General features: G+C 31.1%; 4 protein-coding genes across 4 annotated transcripts; 1 reads left to right on the forward strand and 3 right to left on the reverse strand.

Annotated features, from left to right (window-relative positions):
- Positions 1–4,458: 4,458 nt before the first annotated feature.
- On the reverse strand, positions 4,459–6,718 carry LOC107902652 (patatin-like protein 2). Its single transcript, XM_016828790.2, has 7 exons — positions 6,494–6,718; positions 6,038–6,219; positions 5,752–5,938; positions 5,491–5,652; positions 5,067–5,369; positions 4,804–4,976; positions 4,459–4,720 (listed from the first exon to the last, which is right to left on the reverse strand). Exons 1-7 carry the CDS (start codon positions 6,608–6,610, stop codon positions 4,624–4,626), a joined length of 1,221 nt encoding a protein of 406 aa, XP_016684279.1. The 5' UTR covers positions 6,611–6,718; the 3' UTR covers positions 4,459–4,623.
- A 2,548-nt stretch (positions 6,719–9,266) lies between these two features.
- LOC107905553 (26S proteasome non-ATPase regulatory subunit 14 homolog) lies at positions 9,267–12,044 on the forward strand. The gene is made up of 6 exons (XM_016832224.2): positions 9,267–9,504; positions 9,797–9,974; positions 10,117–10,198; positions 10,948–11,124; positions 11,213–11,380; positions 11,701–12,044. Exons 1-6 carry the CDS (start codon positions 9,363–9,365, stop codon positions 11,890–11,892), a joined length of 939 nt encoding a protein of 312 aa, XP_016687713.1. The 5' UTR covers positions 9,267–9,362; the 3' UTR covers positions 11,893–12,044.
- A 298-nt stretch (positions 12,045–12,342) lies between these two features.
- On the reverse strand, positions 12,343–13,519 carry LOC107905552 (probable carboxylesterase 2). The gene has a single exon (XM_016832223.2). It carries the CDS (start codon positions 13,423–13,425, stop codon positions 12,466–12,468), a length of 960 nt encoding a protein of 319 aa, XP_016687712.1. The 5' UTR covers positions 13,426–13,519; the 3' UTR covers positions 12,343–12,465.
- Positions 13,520–15,690: 2,171 nt separating this feature from the next.
- Positions 15,691–17,172, reverse strand: LOC107905554 (probable carboxylesterase 2). Its single transcript, XM_016832225.2, has one exon. The coding sequence runs from the start codon at positions 16,831–16,833 to the stop codon at positions 15,826–15,828; it is 1,008 nt and encodes a 335-aa protein (XP_016687714.1). The 5' UTR covers positions 16,834–17,172; the 3' UTR covers positions 15,691–15,825.
- Positions 17,173–18,921: the final 1,749 nt, after the last annotated feature.

Genomic DNA, 18,921 nt, shown 5'->3' on the forward strand with positions numbered 1-18,921 from the left:
TATCAAGATAGAGACACTACAACAATTAAATTTTTTAGTGACAATATAGTTGTGACAATAAAAAATTTCATTTTTTTTGTGGTGGTATACCACATCCTAGGACTCAACCAAACATATAACAGCATATATGAAGCCTTGTATGGTCAAGATCCACCCTTGCATTGTCTCTATTTGGGTGGAGCTTCTATGGTAGTAATTGTGGATATATATCGGCTTATAGTTAAGGGAAGCAACCATGAAGAAGTTAAAATTTTATCTTCAAAGAGCCCGAGATCCAATGAAATCTATGGCTGACAAGAAAAGTGGAGAGTTTGATGTGGGGGATATGGTGCATTTGAAATTGCAACCTTATAAGCAACAATCTGTGAAGAGTAGTTAGGAGCTTGCAACCAAATTCAGCGAGACCTATCCTGTGGTGGCTAAGGTAGAAAAGGTTGAATAAAAGTACACTTTTGAGCGAGGTCAAAGGTACACTCTACCTTCCTTGTTTTGCAGTTGAAGAAACAAATGAGGAATAGTGGGTATTGATGGCGCTATGGTGAAAGAGGTAGGTGGAGTATTGAAAAGAAGAATAGGTAAAAGGGCAAGAGGGCTTTGATTGAGGTGTTACACTCCTTGATTTGCAGTAGAGATTTCCTACATTTTATCCTTGAGGACAAGGATCGATCATGTGCAGCAGGGGTATTGTTGTAAGTAAACATATAATGAAAATATATTTGTATTAAAGAAGGGATTTTATGGAATTGAGAATTTCTTTCTGATTTTTCAGCTTTTTTCTCTTAAAAAAAATATAAGTATAATTAAAAATGCTAAAATTAGAAAGAAAAAAAATCTGATTTATCATTCTCTTATTGAAAAGGGATGGAGATGACGTGAAATCATAGTTTCTTATTTGTATCAATAGTAACTAAATAATAATGATACAACGCAGTTTTGAACGTTATGATAATAATCCAAACGTTGTCGTTTTATCAGTTGTAACAAAATACTGAAATTGGTTAACTCAACCATTTTAAATAACTCTTTCTTTAATCTTTCTCTCCTCTCTTATTGACCTAATTATTTCTTTCGGGTACCTTAAACTTAACTATTTTATATTTTAAGAATTTAGACAAGGTGTATTGATACAAATAAATTAACAAACTTTTGATTGGTCTAAAACTTTTTGATCATCGAAATTCAATATATATCGCATCTCATTTTCTCGTTTTCACACTCAACCAAATTTACTATTTGGTCTTTCTTCAAAACCTCCCTTCACCCTTAATTACTATTAAACAATTCCGATTCTAGATGTTATTAACTTGCAAAACTGTATTACATATTCAGTACGTTTCTCATACGTTAAATAAATCAACTGGATATGCATCCTTTTTAATTGCCAATAGAAATTTTCCTTCTTTTTTTCTTCACAAGCCTTTATGATAGAGCTGTGATGGGTTTGGCACCAATAAAGAAAGAACTTACCAGCAGGTATATTTATAAATTGTATATTATTTGCTCAATTTAGTCAGTTGGATTCAATTAATTTGAGGTTGAATTAGATTTTGGCTTCCTCACTTAATTCAATTCAATTTATTTGAGCTTGGCATAGATTTTTAAAATACAGTTAGTGATTTGACTTGATTCGATTAAACATACATAAAAATAAAACTAATATTGATTCTCATTTTAATTTATCCGACCATCAATTTCGAATGTTATTTAAATAATAAAAGTAAATCCGATCATTATAAAAGAATAGAACAAAGCCACCATTATTAGGCTGAGTGGGCAATCAATCTAGGCCCAAACAACAAAGAGAAGGATGTCCCATTCAAATTCAATTCTTTAGACTAGAGCAGCCAAATGGGCTGGCTCGAATCCGGCTTACTTTGAATTTGAATTTATTTTTTGTTTAAATTTTTTAGGATTTGAATTTTCAAATCAAGCTGGACAAGTTTTAACCAATTCAAATAATTTTAAAATTTATAAGTTATAAATATTTTAATTTTTAATGTAATAATTCGTTGCACACAACACAATCCAAATTTATCTTATAAATGACATAAATTATGTACATTCGTTAACTTTATTTTATATAAAATAATTAAAGTGTTTATTGTACATAAAATTTATTATTTTATGATATTACTTGAATTAATGAAACTAATTTTTTATTGTTAATTATTATATTATATTTACAATTGAATAACTTTTTTGTTTTTCTTATTAACTTAATACTCATATTCTAGAATATTTCTTCTAAAACCCAAATAATATACTCATTATTACCCAAACTCAAAATAAACTAATTATAGCCCGAATCTCAACTACAAAATAAAATGAAATTAAACTTAATACCTAAATACAATTTTCAAAGTTAAAACCCGATTTTAAATCTAATTTTAAAAAATAATATTTTATTAAGGTGTTATTTTTTTAATAATACTCTATGAATTGCTAGTTATAATTATAAACATGTATTTTAATATGATAAATTACACTGAACTATTGATGTTATATCTTTTATTATAATCAATAATAGAATAATGATTATTATATTAAATCTTATAAACTACATTATTTCATTATATAATATTATTTCACATCCTATAATAATTGAGTAGTGCATATGTATATTCATTCTTATCATATACTTTTGTTTATTATTATATTGGTTGAAATATGTTTTAAGTCCCTATACTTTTCGAACATTTGAAAGTTAGCCATTCTATTATGTTATATAATGTTATATCATATCATATAATATAATATATAATACATTAATAGTTTATACTTATGCATCAATGACTAAACATTATATTATCATATAGTACTATATATTTTATTATGATTTATAATATAATAATAGTTATACATAATAGTAGTACATTTTATATTATTATTTATTATTATATTGGTTGAAATATGTTCTAAGTCCCTATACTTTTCATACATTTGAAAGTCAGCCCTCCTACTATATTATATAATATCATGTAATACTATATATTTTATTATAATCTATAATATAATAATAGTTATATATAATAGTAGTATATTATATATAAATTATTATACATTATTGTTTATTATTACACAAGGTTGAAATATGCTCCAAGTCCCTATACTTTTTGTACATTTAAAAGTTAACCCTCCTACTATATTATATATATATAATGCTATATCATATAGAATATAATATATTAATAATTTTATACATGCATCAATGATTGAACATTAAAACATTATGTAATTTTCTATCTTTTTATTATAATCTATAATATAATAATATTTATATATAATATTAATACATTATATATTACATATTATTATATATTATTGTTTATTATTATAGTGGTTAAAATTTGCTCTAAGTTTCTATGCTTTTTATGCATTTGAAAGTTAGCCTTCCTACTATATTATATAATGCTATATCATATCATATATTAATATTTTATATATATGTATATATATATATGCATAAATGATTAATATTATAATATCATGTAATACTATATTTTTTATTATAATCTATATTATAATAATAGTTATATATAATAGTAGTACACTATATATTACTTATTATTGTATATTATTGTTTATTGTTATAGTAGTTAAAATATGCTTTAAGTCTCTATATTTTTCGTACATTTGAAAGTTAGCCCTATTACTATATTATATAATATTATATCATATCATAAAATATATTAATGGTTTATATATATATATGTATCGATAATTAAACATTACAATATCATGTAATTTTATATCTTTTATTATAATCTATATAAAAATAATAGTTATATACGTGTTAATATTTTTAGTAATAGTTATATATTATATTATATTATTAATTACATGCATTATATTATTATTTTATGTATTAGTAATATACAAATTTAGTATATCGGTTTAAGGTGAAGTAAGGTGATTGGTTTCGGTAATAGTTATATAATATATTAGCATATTATCATTAAAGTTTAATTTTATAGATGGTAATAATTATTAGTTATATATTTATTACACATATAAAATTATAGTCATAAAAATAATTTATATTAAATTAATACATTTAAAAATTTATTTCACTTTATAAATTAACATAAAAATTTGTTATTAATTACTTTTCCTATTAATAAATTTTTAATATAAATATGCAAGACTTATGAATACATTTTCAAAAAATAAAGAATTATCATCTATTTTTATTTTAAGTAATATTATAAAATTGCATTAATTATTAATATTTATTATGATAATTTATAAAGTCGAACTTTTTTAGATTTTGAATTAGAGACTCGGATTAAATTGACTTCAATTACTCGAGTCATTAAAAAATTGGACCGACAGGAACGAACTGTTGAACTCGAGCATATCTTGCTTTTCAAGTCGGCCCAAGGGAGGGCCTGGAATTGGCTCTATTTCAACAGGTATCAAAGAATTATAATATATAGTTGTGTATATAAAAGAAAGAAGCAAATTTTGCAACTTTTATATTCAAAGAAAACAGCTTTGGCCAAAAAAGATACACAAATATTCAAAGAAAACAGCAATATTTTGAAGGACAAAGTCGGGATTTTCAAGGCTGGCGAGTCCACCTGATTTATATGCAATTGACTAAATGGTAACTAAATGTGCAGTTTAACAATTTGATGCATTTCTTAATTTTGTGGCAGTTGTTCCACGTGGTGCTTTCATGTCACGAAGCCGCTTCTCCTTGGATAGCACTTTAGCCATTCTGAAGGTAAAGATAATGCATAAGATTGGTATGAAAATCAGATAATATGATGCAGAAAATTCGAAAATTATAGCAGTAAATACCTTATGAGAGCCTCTTCATTTGTTCCCTGGTTACAGGGCTCAAATTTACCAGTCTCCAAGTTCACCCTTGAAACTGGTTTTTTCAATAAATCTTCTCCAACTTTCACAAGATTCTCCAAGTTTTCTTTAGTAGAAATATCCACAGATGCAAGTGGACCCTCTAGTGTATCGTCCTGCTTTTGTTCTTAAATAATGAGTTAAATCTAGTTTTTCCGAGTCAAAACATGTAAACGGATTATATATATGTATATAACTATATATACCTGGATACGGAGATAACTATTTTCAGATTGAAAGGCTTGGAAAACAGCGGCAAGGTGATATTCAGCCATGTCGCTGCTTGCTTGGGTGAAAACATCGACCAACGGAGAAGAGTTTTCACTACTCAACCATCCCAAAATTCCCCATTTGGCAGAGTTCTCTGAATCAAACTTCCCTTCCGATTTGGCTGAACCAGTGCCCAAAGATATAACCACGAACTTAGAATAGTCTGTTGGTTTTATTGGAAAGTATTTAGGGGCTCTGCGAACGATTTCTTTGGTCATTTCGCTTACAGCAACTAAAGCCTGGAAGGATTAGTAAACATGCATGTTATTGATTTCATTTAATTATAGGATTACTTGTAATACAAATCTCATTTCATAAAAGAGACGAATAAAAATATATTATACAAATATTAATGAGTACCGGATCGTTTGCAGCAACAGCACCATCAATGAGATGGAATTCTTTCGCTACACCATTAGAATCTTCGGTTTTAAAATAGTGAGCTGGTAGGTAAGTTGGAGCTGCGGAGGTTCCAATGCATATATCCGAGAGCAAAGCATCTTTCCAAGGGTTAATCTTCAGCTAATTATGAAGGACCAGAGATTAGAGAAACAACTCAATAATGAACCTTTGCATTTCTTACTCTCCCTTCATTTCAGACTACAAATAAGCTAAATGTACCTCATAGGTGGAGAAGATTTTTGGCTGGAGTTGCTTGATGTCAAAAGTTGGGATCACAACGTTGGTCAGTGTCTGGCTCAATCTTGCATCTCCCAACTTTTCTCTTAAGAGCTTATGCAGATATTTACCATCATATTTCGGCCCTGCCATAGTTTTCATCAAACTTGCAGCAGCTGCAAATGGCGATCTGACATTACCAACGAAAAGAGTCACGTAAATACATTAAATGAGAAAATACTACTTTAATTGCAATTTTGCTTCTATATAGCCTATACATGAATATTACGTGTCTTGGGGGAAAATTTTAGGACAGTGTCCAAGATAAAAGTCCTTTATATCTTTTGCAGCAAAAAGAGGACGATTCTTCTCGTTCGGGGCTGTTATCATGGCAGTCACTAGGCCGCCGGTACTAGTCCCAGCAATGATATCAAAATAGTCAGCAAGTCTCGCCTCCTCACCATCCAGTTTCTGTAAATAACCAAACGTAAAACAAACAACTATTACAATCAACAGGTCTTATTAATAGATAAAAAGGGTCAAAAATGCATTTATCTACATAGCTAGCCAGCTACACTGTCTCTAGTAAAAAGAAATGGCAAATCATCAGCAGTTTCTCACTATGAAATGCATGCGTACCTACATGCAGTAATGTTCATAAATTGCCACTTTAGAAGTTCAAATAGGAACATGGCTCATCTTATCGAAAACCAAATATGGAAGAATTAAAGCATATATTTTGTACCTGAAGTTGAGCCTCAAGAAAAGCAAGTATGGTTCCTGGTATGATCCCTCTAATCCCACCTCCATCAATGCTAAGGATGGTGATTATTTCACCGTAGGTGGGAAGTTGATGTTTCATTTAGTCAAGGGAGAAAGAGGAGCTTGTATTATTTCTTTGATGGCCTTAACTAAGATATATATATATATATAGAGAGAGAGAGAGAGAGAGAGCAATGAGGTGATAATATGATATATGTTGTGTTTGATTTCTGTACTCTTTGAGGAATGCAAGAGCTGCTATTTATAGACTTGAGATCGTTGCTCAAGTTTGACATATTCCATTTTCATTGGCATTTTTATGATTTTCTATTTCAGTTTATGTCATATATAGGTAGATAGTTTCCAGAGGGGACTGTTACGGTGGCTTAGTGGCCTTGTACCCAAAATTTTTTGCAAAATTTTAATTTTTTTAAATTTTCATTATACCTTTTAATTTTTTTAAATATTTTAATTAAATTTTCTTAAATTTTTTAAAAAATCTCTTTAATCTCACAAATTTTAATTAAACTTTAATTTTTTTTTAAATCTTACTAAACTCCTAATTTTTCTATTATTTTATTAGTCTCCCAATATTTGATCTTAAGATCCGCGATAAATTTTTTCATACAATTGATCCTTATTTTTCTTCCGGTACTTACATAAGATTAATTGACTTAATGATTATGTACCCTTTTAAAATTAAGGTTTAACTCCCTTTTTTAATAACTTTGTCCACAAAAAAACAAATTAAGTTTATAGAAAATGTCTGCAAAAGCACATTATATGTATGTGGATAGTGGATACATATCATTGAATTAGAAGGATATGCCAAACAATAGGTTTTCAAGAATAATTAGGAACTACATTCCTCATGAATAAAATTGACTTTAGAAAATTGGATAAACAAAGGTAAAATAATCCCAAAAAAATGTAAATTAACTAAAAAGAAAAAAAGAAGAAGAGGTTGTCAAAGTATCAAACTTGCAGATCTGAAATCATCATGTAATGATGTTATAGGAATGTGGCTAACCTAAACTGCAAAATTCTTCTAATTTTATAACTACTGGCAGCCCTATTTTCGATATTTTTAGGATATTAGGCATAACAATAAAATGGGATTTAAATTTTTAAAAGTTAAAGGATTTTTTTAAAATCCTTTAAAAGTTGGTAAAAAAAATTTTGGGTCTTTAAAAGCTAAAAAATATAAAATTTGAGACTCTTTGAAAATTAAAAAACAACATTTTGCACCCCTTTCAACCTTGGAACATGAGCGGCCGTACCTCCTGACAATCCGAGGGCCGAGCTTGATTACTGGCTCATGTTATCATTTCAAAATAAGGGACAAGCTTAGTAAAATTAAATTTTATGTTTTATTTTTACTTTTACTTTTACTTTTACTTTTTATAATTATGTATTACACTATTTACTAAATTATTTTTTTATAAGAATCTTTTGTATCAAATCTATTCTTAAGTGAAATAAAAATTACAAAATTTAAGTAAGAAATGATTTCAATTTACATAAAAAATTATGAATGAAAATAATATTAATAAATATAATTACATGTAAATTATATTAAATATATTATTTAAATCTCAAAATTTAATATATTATAATTGTTTAATTTAAAAATTAAAAGCAAGACAAAAATGTGTATAACAGTTATCTTAGCGGACAACTAGATTATTATAGACGGCTCAAGGTTGATTGTAATCCAAACTATAAAAATGATATTTCATAAATGTTGTTATTTGAATTTGAGTTTATTGTTAGTCTAACGTAGAAAAAAGTTTGGTCAACTGGATTTTAGTTTGAAGCCAAAATTTGATAATGGATATATAATAATTATATATTGTTGAAAGTTTATTTCTCTTCTGGAGACTTTTGCCTGAAGGACGTCTTATAAAAGGTTCCTGCACTATAGAGAATAAATTAATCAAATAATTTTAGAAAGAAAAAAAAGTTGGGTAAAAAGGAAAAGGTATACCTATATATTTTGGAACCTAAACTTGATTTATTGTATCAAATTAGTAATTAACTTTTTGTTTTTGTTAAATTAGGTACTCAAACTTGGGTTCAAGATTTAATTTGGTACTTAAAATTTTTTTATCCTATAAAGTAACGGAACTTGACATTTTGATTCAAATTGATACATGAACTTGGCTTCTTAGTTTAAATTGGTTTAAACAAGTCATTTATCGTAAATATTAATTCGGATAAAAAAAATAAGCTCAAATACCAATTTAAATCAATAAGCCAAATATAGATATCTAATTGGACAAAAAAATTTACGTATTAATTCAACAAAAATAATTAAATACCAAAATATATATTTATAAAATAAAATATTGGTCAATTAGATATGTTTCACAAATAAAACAAGCTTCAATATTGGTGAATTCTGCACGTATACTTTTTTCTTTTTGGGTCAATTTTTACTTATATTTTTGTGTTAATATACAAACTTCCAAGAAAGTGAGTCTTCGTTTTGAATTTTTTTATAAGAGAATATATTGAGCAAACCTTTGTTTACTATTAAGTCATCTTCAAATTTTTGTTTTTTTGTTAAATAATAGAAGAAAGAAAATCACGTGTTGATAGTTATGGTTAGGCAGGGTGGCTGTGATTAAGTTCGGTCGAGCCGAACATTAAAAACAAATAAGCCCATTAAGCATTGGACCATCAAATATTTCCAGACCAGATATCTTGTCTTAGGCCCTTTAAGTTATGTAGACCGGACTGGACCGAAATAGTTTGTTCTACATATGAAATATATATCAAGCCTTCACATCCCACCAAGCTTTCATTTGTCTTGCTACCAAAGAAAAGTTTTCTGAAAACTCCGATCGACAATGTCAGGATTGGACCGTTTGCAAAGGATGTTCGCCGGTGCTGGCGGCGCTTTGGGTCATCCGCCGCCGGATTCCCCGACCCTTGATTCTTCGGAGCAGGTCTATATCTCCTCTCTCGCCCTCCTCAAAATGCTCAAGCATGGTATTTTTCCCTCACCCTCTCATTTGCTTATATGAAATTCTTTATCTTTTTATTATTTTTATTTTTATTTACTTCACTACTAGGGTTTCGCCTTTGTTTAAAAAATCACACTGCTTTGATTTTGCGGTTTAGGGTTTTCTTTATTAAATCATAAATGCTATTTTTCTTATTCATCTACTTATCTATGAGAACCGTGAGCTATTTCGCTCTATTTTAGGGCTAAAGAGTTTAACTTTTGCAGTGGAATGTTGTAATTGTGTTTCTTTGTTTGGTTGATTTGAACATTTTATAGGAAGAGCTGGAGTTCCCATGGAAGTTATGGGTTTGATGTTGGGAGAGTTTGTTGATGAGTACACTGTGCGTGTCGTGGATGTCTTTGCAATGCCACAGAGTGGTACCGGTGTTAGTGTCGAAGCTGTGGATCATGTTTTCCAAACGAATATGCTTGACATGCTCAAACAAACTGGAAGGTTTTATCTACTCTAGTATCTAGTCTTATTCATATGAACTTATAACAGTTTTGGGCCAGTATTAACTTTGCAAGGTTGCTTTGTACTCCTTTATCACTTATTTCTCTTGATTGACTGCTGATCTTTATGCTTGTTGTTGCAGGCCAGAGATGGTTGTGGGTTGGTACCATTCACATCCAGGATTCGGCTGCTGGCTTTCTGGTGTCGACATAAACACACAGCAGGTCATAATTAACCTCTTTTGCATAGTGCTCCACCATACACATGTTTGTTGACTAGCTATGGTGTAGAAGATTTTCTTGTCTGTCATAGGCTTTAATGTCTCCACTTAGTGTTAATACTTAGTATACAACTCTGTTCTTAATGTATCATTTCGGACACTGCATTATATTTATTGCAATTCATGGCTTTGTAACCCCCCTCTGTCACCCCCTTCCCAGAAATGTATGTAAAATGTGTCAAAGATATTTTGAGTATATAAGAGTTAATAAATATTGTAATGGCTCGAATTATCAATGTAGGTTATTAAATATTATACTAGTGCATATTCAAGGCCAAATAAGTTTTGGTACTTGCTTTTTTCCTATCCTATGTCGTTTGGCTTATTTTTACCGTTTCAATCTTTTCAAGCGAAGACCATTTCAATGGTTATATTGTTTTGTAACCCCCCTCTCTGTCACCCCCTTCCCAGAAATATATGTAAAATGTGTCAAAGATATTTTGAGTATATAAGAGTTGATAAATATTGTAATGGCTCAAATTATCAATGTAGGTTATTAAATATTATACTAGTGCATATTCAAGGCCAAATAAGTTTTGGTACTTGCTTTTTTCCTATCCTATGTCATTTGGCTTATTTTTTCCGTTTCAATCTTTTCAAGTGAAGACCATTTCAATGGTTATATTGTTTTTTGTTACTGTTGTGTCAATGAAAGGTGGCCTATCTGTTTCTAATATCTGCCACCGCTTGCAGAGTTTTGAAGCTTTGAATCAAAGGGCTGTAGCAGTGGTGGTGGACCCAATTCAGAGTGTTAAGGGGAAGGTGGTAATTGATGCATTCCGTTTGATCAATCCACAAACCATGATGCTTGGCCAAGAACCACGTCAGACAACTTCAAATCTAGGGCATCTTAATAAGCCATCTATCCAAGTCAGTGCTGAAAGAATACTGTGTGAATTTTTCCTAATGGCTGCTTTGTTATGGGAGCTGATCTCATCTTATTGTGTTTCACTGCCAGGCCTTGATCCATGGACTAAATAGACACTACTACTCTATAGCCATTAACTACAGAAAGAATGAACTTGAGGAAAAGATGCTATTGAATCTTCATAAAAAGAAGTGGACAGATGGACTGACACTTCGGCGTTTTGATACCCATTCGAAAACCAATGAACAGACTGTTCAGGTGAGTGAAGGCTTTTTGCAGACGTTATCACCTTAGTATATAGTGTTGAACCGTTGGTTGCATAATTGTAAGATAATATGTGAATTTATGTTGTCCCTCATTGATATGAGGTACTTAAAGGTCATTGACTTGGAAGGGAAGGAAAAACCCTTAATAAGTGTGTTGAAATTCCCTTGCAAGTTGCAATGACTTCTCCATATTAAAGAAGTTTCATTTAGAATGTTTGCTCAAAAGTTCAAATGTGATCTCCAAATAATGAATTTCTTATTATAATGAAAATAGTCTTCCATAATGATGGTGGCTTGTTTTGACTCGTGCAGGAAATGCTGAATTTAGCTATAAAATACAACAAGGCAGTGCAGGAGGAAGATGAATTACCCCCTGAGAAGCTAGCAATAGCAAATGTTGGGAGACAAGATGCCAAGAAGCACTTAGAGGAACACGTCTCAAACTTGATGTCCTCAAACATAGTTCAGACTTTGGGAACTATGCTTGACACTGTTGTGTTCTAGACTCTTAGCATCTGTATTAACTTCTTTAAGTTAATGAATTGCATCTATATTGACATCATATATTGTTGGTCAAGTGCACTGTTCATGCATTGTTGTGAAGATTCAAAGAGACTATCATGCTGATTCATTAAAATTTTTTATGCTTTCTTCTCTCTCACCCTCCCTCACTCTGTGTATGTGTTGAGATTTCATTAGCATTTTAGCATATGTTTATGTGTTTATGCCTATATTCAGCGTTTTGTGTTGAGACACATCATTTTGAAAAAGGTATCTCATAAAAGAACCTTTAAAAAAGAAAAGGTGGAGAAAAAGAAACTGAAGGGCAATCTTAACAAGTGCCTATTTCCCGAATAGCAATAGAATTATGGTCGTGAACTCATCATCACGACAATGGCCACTATCAATGGTCCAGGATCCTTAACGCCAATTAAATAAAATTCTACAAAAATCTTCAGAAAAGTGCTTCAATTAATACCAAAAGAAAAAACAGGGTAAAGAGGTCCACATGATGGGCATAGTAGGTAGATGTTGATCAAATTTTTTAACTTGGTTTTTCTACCAAGCACATGGCTTTCACATTTTAAAGAAAGAAGCCAAACGTTGGATCAAGCTCTTGGCCTTGGCACAATCAGGATGAAAGATATGGAACACATGATCCTCGCCTTCTGTCTCCATAAACTCTGCCTTTCCCTTCCACCCAGATTTCACCAATTTATCATAATACAACTTCCCTCTGTCCCTTAGTATATCCTTCTCTGCAACAATAACAAGGATTCTATCACATGCCAAGTTTGCAAGATCAGAGGATCCATCCACAAACGGATTGATTAGCGGATCATCGCACCCTTTATCAGAGGGACAAACATACAACCACCACTTATCCACTAATTCTTTCCTGAACTGATCAGTAACCTCCGATCCAATCGGGTTGGTTCCCCAAAAGTAAGGATGGATCATACCAATACCAGCGATTTTCAGCTTGTAACTCAAATTCGATTCCTTAATTCGTAAAGCCAAATGATGTGCAATATTGGCACCAGAACTATCACCAGTCAAAAACACCTCATCTAACTCAACATAATCCTTGATCCAAGCCTCATGGTTGCCATTTTCCTCCTTGTGGGAAGCCACCCACTGGAGTGCAGCCCATGAATCTTCATATGCAGTCGGAAGAGGATGTTCCGGGACTAACCTATAGTCAACTGAAAGAGCTATGATGTTAGCCTCAGCAACGAGCTTGTTGAGGCTGGTATGGTACTCCAGAGAAGCAGGCGATGCTGCACAAAAGGCTCCGCCATGAAAATAAACTACAAGGGGCAGCTTTTGAGGTTCAGTAACCAAGTTGGGGCGGTAAATCCTAGCTGAGACGCCCGTTTTGGGTAGGATGAGGATGTCCTTTGATAAAACGTTGGTTTCAGGGTCAAGTCCAGGGGGAACTACTTCGACTCCGGCGAGTCTCTTGAGGGTTCCATCTTTGTACACTTTAAGGAAGGGAAACAAATCAAGAGCAACTTCTGAAGTGATAGAACTCATGTCTTTTGTGTGTCGGACAGGGAGAGATTGAGAGAGGGGGACACAGTAAAGAGGAAAACTAAGTAAGCAGTGTGTGAGATCTTACGCAGACCAAAATTGCTTAAATAGAGGAAATGTTTTAAATAGAACGGAGGCGGGCAGGCGGCTATGACTTTTGAACAATGACGTAAAACATTTGCTTAATACACAAATTATACTTTTTTTTTCTATCTTGTTACCTAAATTTTTTTTTTTGTCACAAATGGTACTTAAACTATTTTTTCTCAAGTTAGTATATCCGATAGTCAAACCTTTAAGTCTAATTCAAAAAATGCTTAACACACAAATTGGTATATAAATTATGTTTTTTGTCACGAGTGATATTTAAACTATTCTTCTATTACCCATTTTACACCAAAATATTATATCTATTAAAAGAGTTACAATCAATAATATTCTACCACATCATAAAAACTTAAAAAATATATTTTAAATTCTTTTATTCCCTTTTTTTTTCTTTTGCATTTTTCTTTATTTTTTTTTTCTAATTTTTCATTTTTTTTCCTTCCTTTTTAATGTCTAGTAATAACAGCAGTGCTTGAAACTCGCCCTCCTAAGGTCAAGACATTGGTGATTAAATTTGTTTTCAAACTTCACCGCCTGCTTGCTCGACCTAATGAGATAAAAAAAAAGTTATTTCATCAATTAAAATCAGTGTTTTCAAAACCAGATCGAATCAGCTGGTTGGAGATAGGGGTTGAATCGATACAGACTGACTGAACCGATTTGTCTATTTTTAAATATTTTTTATAAATTTTTTTTAATAATTGATTTGATAATATTGAACGAATTATTCAAACCGAGAACTAGTGATTTGACTAAATCAATTATCGGTTCGATTCTTAAATAAAAAGAATATATATATATGTAAGAGCAAATAATATTTTTGACTTTTTTTTGTCACATGCCAACTTTTAATTGTTTATATTTTTTAAATAAACTTAATTGTTTAGTTGACTATTGAACGGACAAAAGTACCAATTTAAGGAAAAAAAGTAGTTTAGGTATCGTTTGTGGTCAAAAAAATGTTTAGGTACCAAAATGAAAAAGAAAAAAGCATAGTTAAGTTACCAATTTATTTGTTCAGCTTGAAAAATAAATAATTTAAGTACCACTTTTAACCGAATAAAATTTTAATTATCAAAATAGAAAAATATATATAATTTAATAGCAACATATGAGTTAAACCTAAAAAAATTGGACTTACTACCCCGTTCAAAATGGGATTGCAGATGTTATACGCCATTTCATTTTTTACCATTAATAAAAGGATTAATTATTTAATTCCACCCTAAGTCTCAAACAATACCCTACATTTTAAATCCAAATTCAATCCCTAAAAGTATTAATCCATCAATTTATCTATTAATTTGGGTGCGAGCTTAGTCATTAGCTTGAAGGCTAAGTGTGAATTAAAATCTAACTTGTACCATATTTAAAACAGGTTGATTAAATTAAAAATACTATTGTATGAATAATTTAGATTTGACTAGAAATATTCGCAGGATTAAGTTAATTTGTGTTTAGGTCAAGTACATACATAATATCAATATCATACATAATTATATAAATTTAATTTGGCTTGAAATGGATCTCAAATTTTGATTAAGTATCATGCTTTAGGTGCACATATATATATTTATTTTTAAAAACATAATTATTTTTTTTATTACATAGTAATTATATAAATATTTTATTATCATGGTATACTTTTTCTTTTATTAATTTTTTTAGCATAAACAACTTAACATATTTTTAAATATTTAAATTATAATAAATATATTTAATTTTCATAGACTTATCGTCATAACCAATGAACAGGCCGTTGAGGGGCTTCAAGGCCATTGGCTTGGAAGGGAGCAATGAATTCTCCTGTTAAAACAAGTTGCATTTAAAATGTTTGATCTACAAGTTCAAATGTGAAACTCCAAATAACAAAGTTCTCGATTTAATGTAAATTGTCTTCCGTAAGGCAAATTAATGATGGCTGATAGTGCAGGGAATGCTGATTTCTGCTATAAAAATACAAGGCAGTAGAGGAGGAAGATGAATTACTCCCTGAGAAGCTGGCTTCTTCTCTCCTTCCTCTGTGCTTGTTTAAGTTTGTAGGAACTTGCATTTTGGCTTTTTTTAGTGCATTTTAGCTTGTTTTATTTGTTTATCTAGAAAAATTCTCTCCTTAGAAAACAAGGAAAGACAAAAGTGTAACCATGGCCATGGCCCATATAGGAGGAAACGACACTTTCAGAAAAGTGCATCAATTAAGACAAATTGTATAATGGAAAGGAAATACAAACAGATGCAGCGCATGTTGACAATAGGTTATATCTCAATCTCACCCTTCTTATTTTAGTTTACTTACTAACCAAGCACCTCGCTTTGACATTTTAATTGGAAAGGAAGCTTCCCTTGGTTAAAGAAAGAAGCCAAACGCTTGGTCAAGCGGTTGGCGTTGTCACAATCAGGATTAAAGATATGGAACACATGATCCTCACCTTCCGTCTCCATAATCTCTGCCTTACCTTTCCACCCTGATTTCACCAATTTATCATAATACAACCACCCTCTACCCTTTAGTATATCCTTCTCTGCAACAATTATAAGGATTCTATCACATGCCAAGCCTGCAAGATCAGCACTCTCACCATCCACAAACGGATTGATAAGCGGATCATCGCACCCTTTGTCGGTGGGACAAACGTATAACCACCACTTATCCACTAATTCTTTCCTGGACCGATCATTAAGCTCCGGTCCAATCGGGCTCGTTCCCCAAAAGTAAGGATGGATCATACCGATACCAAGAATCTTCAGCTTTTGACCCAAATTCGATTCCTTGATTCGTAAAGCCAAGTGATGTGCAATATTGCCCCCAGCACTATCACCAGCCAAAAACACCTGTTCGAACCCAACATAGTCCTTGATCCAAGCTTCCTGGTTGCCATCTTCATCCTTGTGAGAAGCAATCCACTGAAGTGCAACCCATGAATCTTCATATGCAGTAGGAAGAGGATGCTCCGGGACCAACCTGTAATCAACTGAAAGAGCAATGATGTTAGCCTCAGCAACGAGCTTGTTGAGGCTGGTATGGTAGGGCGGAAAAGCTGGCGATGCTACACAGAAGGCTCCACCATGAAAATAAACTACAAGGGGAAGCTTTCGATCTTCACTAATTAAGTTGGGGCGGTAAATCCTAGCTGAGACGCCGGTTTCGGGGACGATGACGATGTCTTTTGATAAGACGTTGGTTTCAGGGTCAAGTCCCGGGGGAAGTACTTCGACTCCGGCGATTCTCTCGAGCGTTCCATTTTTGTAGACTTTAAGGTAGGGAAACAAATCAAGAGCAACCTCCGAGGCGTTAGATTTCATGTCTTTTGTGTGTCAGAGAGATTGATAAAGGGGCAAACTGTGAAGAGAAAAACTAAGCAAACTGTGAAATCTTACGCAGACAAAGGAAGAAAATTGCTTAAAATGAAGACATGCTCTGAACAAAAACAGGGCGACAGATTTTCAGCATTCAAAAGACAGCTATTGACTTTTTGACGAAGACAAAAATACGTGGCTTATTATTCTGTTCAAAGACAGATTACGGATGTTGCCCGCCATTTAATTTTTTAACATTTTTAAAAAACCACCAGCAGCCAGCCAACCACTAGCAAGTCTCGTTGAAAAGAGTGGCATTGTCTTCAAGACTTGTATATATAAATTACACCATAAATAGAAAAACATAATTTTGAATATATCAATATTTATTTTTTTCATTTTATATATAATATTTAAAGATTATATCTACAGTTAATATAATAACGTAGGTTGTGAGCTAAACTACACATTACGTTATTACATTTTGACTTATATGTGAAAAAGGATTTTAAGAAAGAATCAATTAATTATCGCACTAAATTCACCAATTGAGATTTTATCGTTAACCTAAAAAAGCCATTAAACCTTTACATCTTTGATTACGTTAACCATAAAAAGCAATAGATGGATAAATTAGATATAATAGTTTTTAGTTTAATCTTATATTTTTTCATAAAAATAGAATAAAAATCACATCAAAATTATTAATATAAATTTATAAATGTTATTTTTTAAAAATCATGATACTTATAAATATTATAAAAATTTATGAGAATTCTAATAAATTATATATTTTTTATAAAATTAATAAAACATATTTAAAATTTTATAAAAATTTATAAAATTCAAAAATAATATAATAAATTCTAAAAAATTATAAAAAAAAGTCAACTCTTAAAATCATAATGAATACATGACATCAAACCAATCATTAAATAATGGAAATAGTCGTCAAATCGTTAGGGTCATTTTCATGTTAGATAAATTATTCTCGATCTTCCACAAATAAAATGATATTCCTGGAACTCTCTCCTCTTTGTTGATAAAATACTATTTTTTTAACTTTATCTCAAATTTTTTAAGTATAGTACAGTAGTTTGGACATTGAAAAGTTAAACTTTGTTTCCTAAGTATTGTATGATATAAAACATTTTTGGTATAGTTAATATTAGAATATGTCAGCATGAAATGTTCTAACATGTAACGGCCCTAAATTCTCGAGTCAACGTTCGAGCGTTGACCTGGGTTGGCGATGGATAAATTTATTTTGGGATTGAATTTTGTTAGAATTAATTTTGGTGGATTTTGGTCCTTTTTATAAGAAATTAAGGATGTTGGGAAGCTTGTGTGAAGTAGAGTGAAGATGGTTGGCTAATATTGTGATTTTACCATTTTTGTCTTCTCCCAATTAATGGGAAAAAGATGGATAGCTTGGCTGATTGAGGCATGGGATAAAGTGGATTTGTCCCCATTTTTCCCTATATTATAATCACCCTTTTTTTTTTTTTCTTTCCATCTATTTCCCTTAACAAACCATGCACAGGGAGAAAGATTTGAAGTGAGTTCTCACCATTTTTCATCCTCCAAATCTCAAAGAAGGCAAGGATCTTGATCTAGCTTTTTTTTTAAGTTTCATGAAAAAATATATATCTATGTTCATCAAGGATGAAGGTGGAGGTTTTGGGGTGTTTGGGAAGGTTTGAGTTTGAGGAAGTCTCTACCCATCTTCTCATATATTATTTATTTATTTATTTAAAGCATGTATTTTTGCATCCTATCAACTCTTATTTTTTTGTGGGAAATCTTGTGTGTTACATGGTTATTAGTTAAAGATGGTGGTGAATCTTCTAAAGCTAAGGGTAAAGGCAAAGTGGTAGAGAGCTAGGCAAGAAACTTTGTTAGTGTTCTTCCATCAAGGTGGTACCCTCTAACTCTCTTATGCTTCTTGATAAGTCATAAATATGATGCTTTTTGATAATGTATGCATGTTATATGTCTTTGGGTGGAAATCATATTTGGATGATTTAAAATGAAGTTAAAAACTTAGTTGTGAAATCTGTTAGAAACAAATTAGTATATGAACAGTATGTTTAA

Source organism: Gossypium hirsutum, chromosome D05 (genome assembly GCF_007990345.1).
Source record: "Gossypium hirsutum isolate 1008001.06 chromosome D05, Gossypium_hirsutum_v2.1, whole genome shotgun sequence".
NCBI lineage: Eukaryota > Viridiplantae > Streptophyta > Magnoliopsida > Malvales > Malvaceae > Gossypium > Gossypium hirsutum.

Excerpts from the sequence above, each read along its gene's own strand:
- LOC107902652 (XM_016828790.2), bottom strand. The coding sequence starts at position 6,610 with ATGAAACATCAACTTCCCACCTACGGTGAAATAATCACCATCCTTAGC. Across the intron at positions 4,977-5,066 it reads ATAGTTATCTCCGTATCCAG|GACGATACACTAGAGGGTCC; the intron begins GTATATATAGTT and ends GAACAAAAGCAG. Across the intron at positions 4,721-4,803 it reads AATGAAGAGGCTCTCATAAG|AATGGCTAAAGTGCTATCCA; the intron begins GTATTTACTGCT and ends CTTTACCTTCAG.
- LOC107905553 (XM_016832224.2), top strand. The coding sequence starts at position 9,363 with ATGTCAGGATTGGACCGTTTGCAAAGGATGTTCGCCGGTGCTGGCGGC. Across the intron at positions 9,975-10,116 it reads ATGCTCAAACAAACTGGAAG|GCCAGAGATGGTTGTGGGTT; the intron begins GTTTTATCTACT and ends TTGTTGTTGCAG. Across the intron at positions 10,199-10,947 it reads TCGACATAAACACACAGCAG|AGTTTTGAAGCTTTGAATCA; the intron begins GTCATAATTAAC and ends CACCGCTTGCAG.
- LOC107905552 (XM_016832223.2), bottom strand. The coding sequence starts at position 13,425 with ATGAGTTCTATCACTTCAGAAGTTGCTCTTGATTTGTTTCCCTTCCTT.
- LOC107905554 (XM_016832225.2), bottom strand. The coding sequence starts at position 16,833 with ATGAAATCTAACGCCTCGGAGGTTGCTCTTGATTTGTTTCCCTACCTT.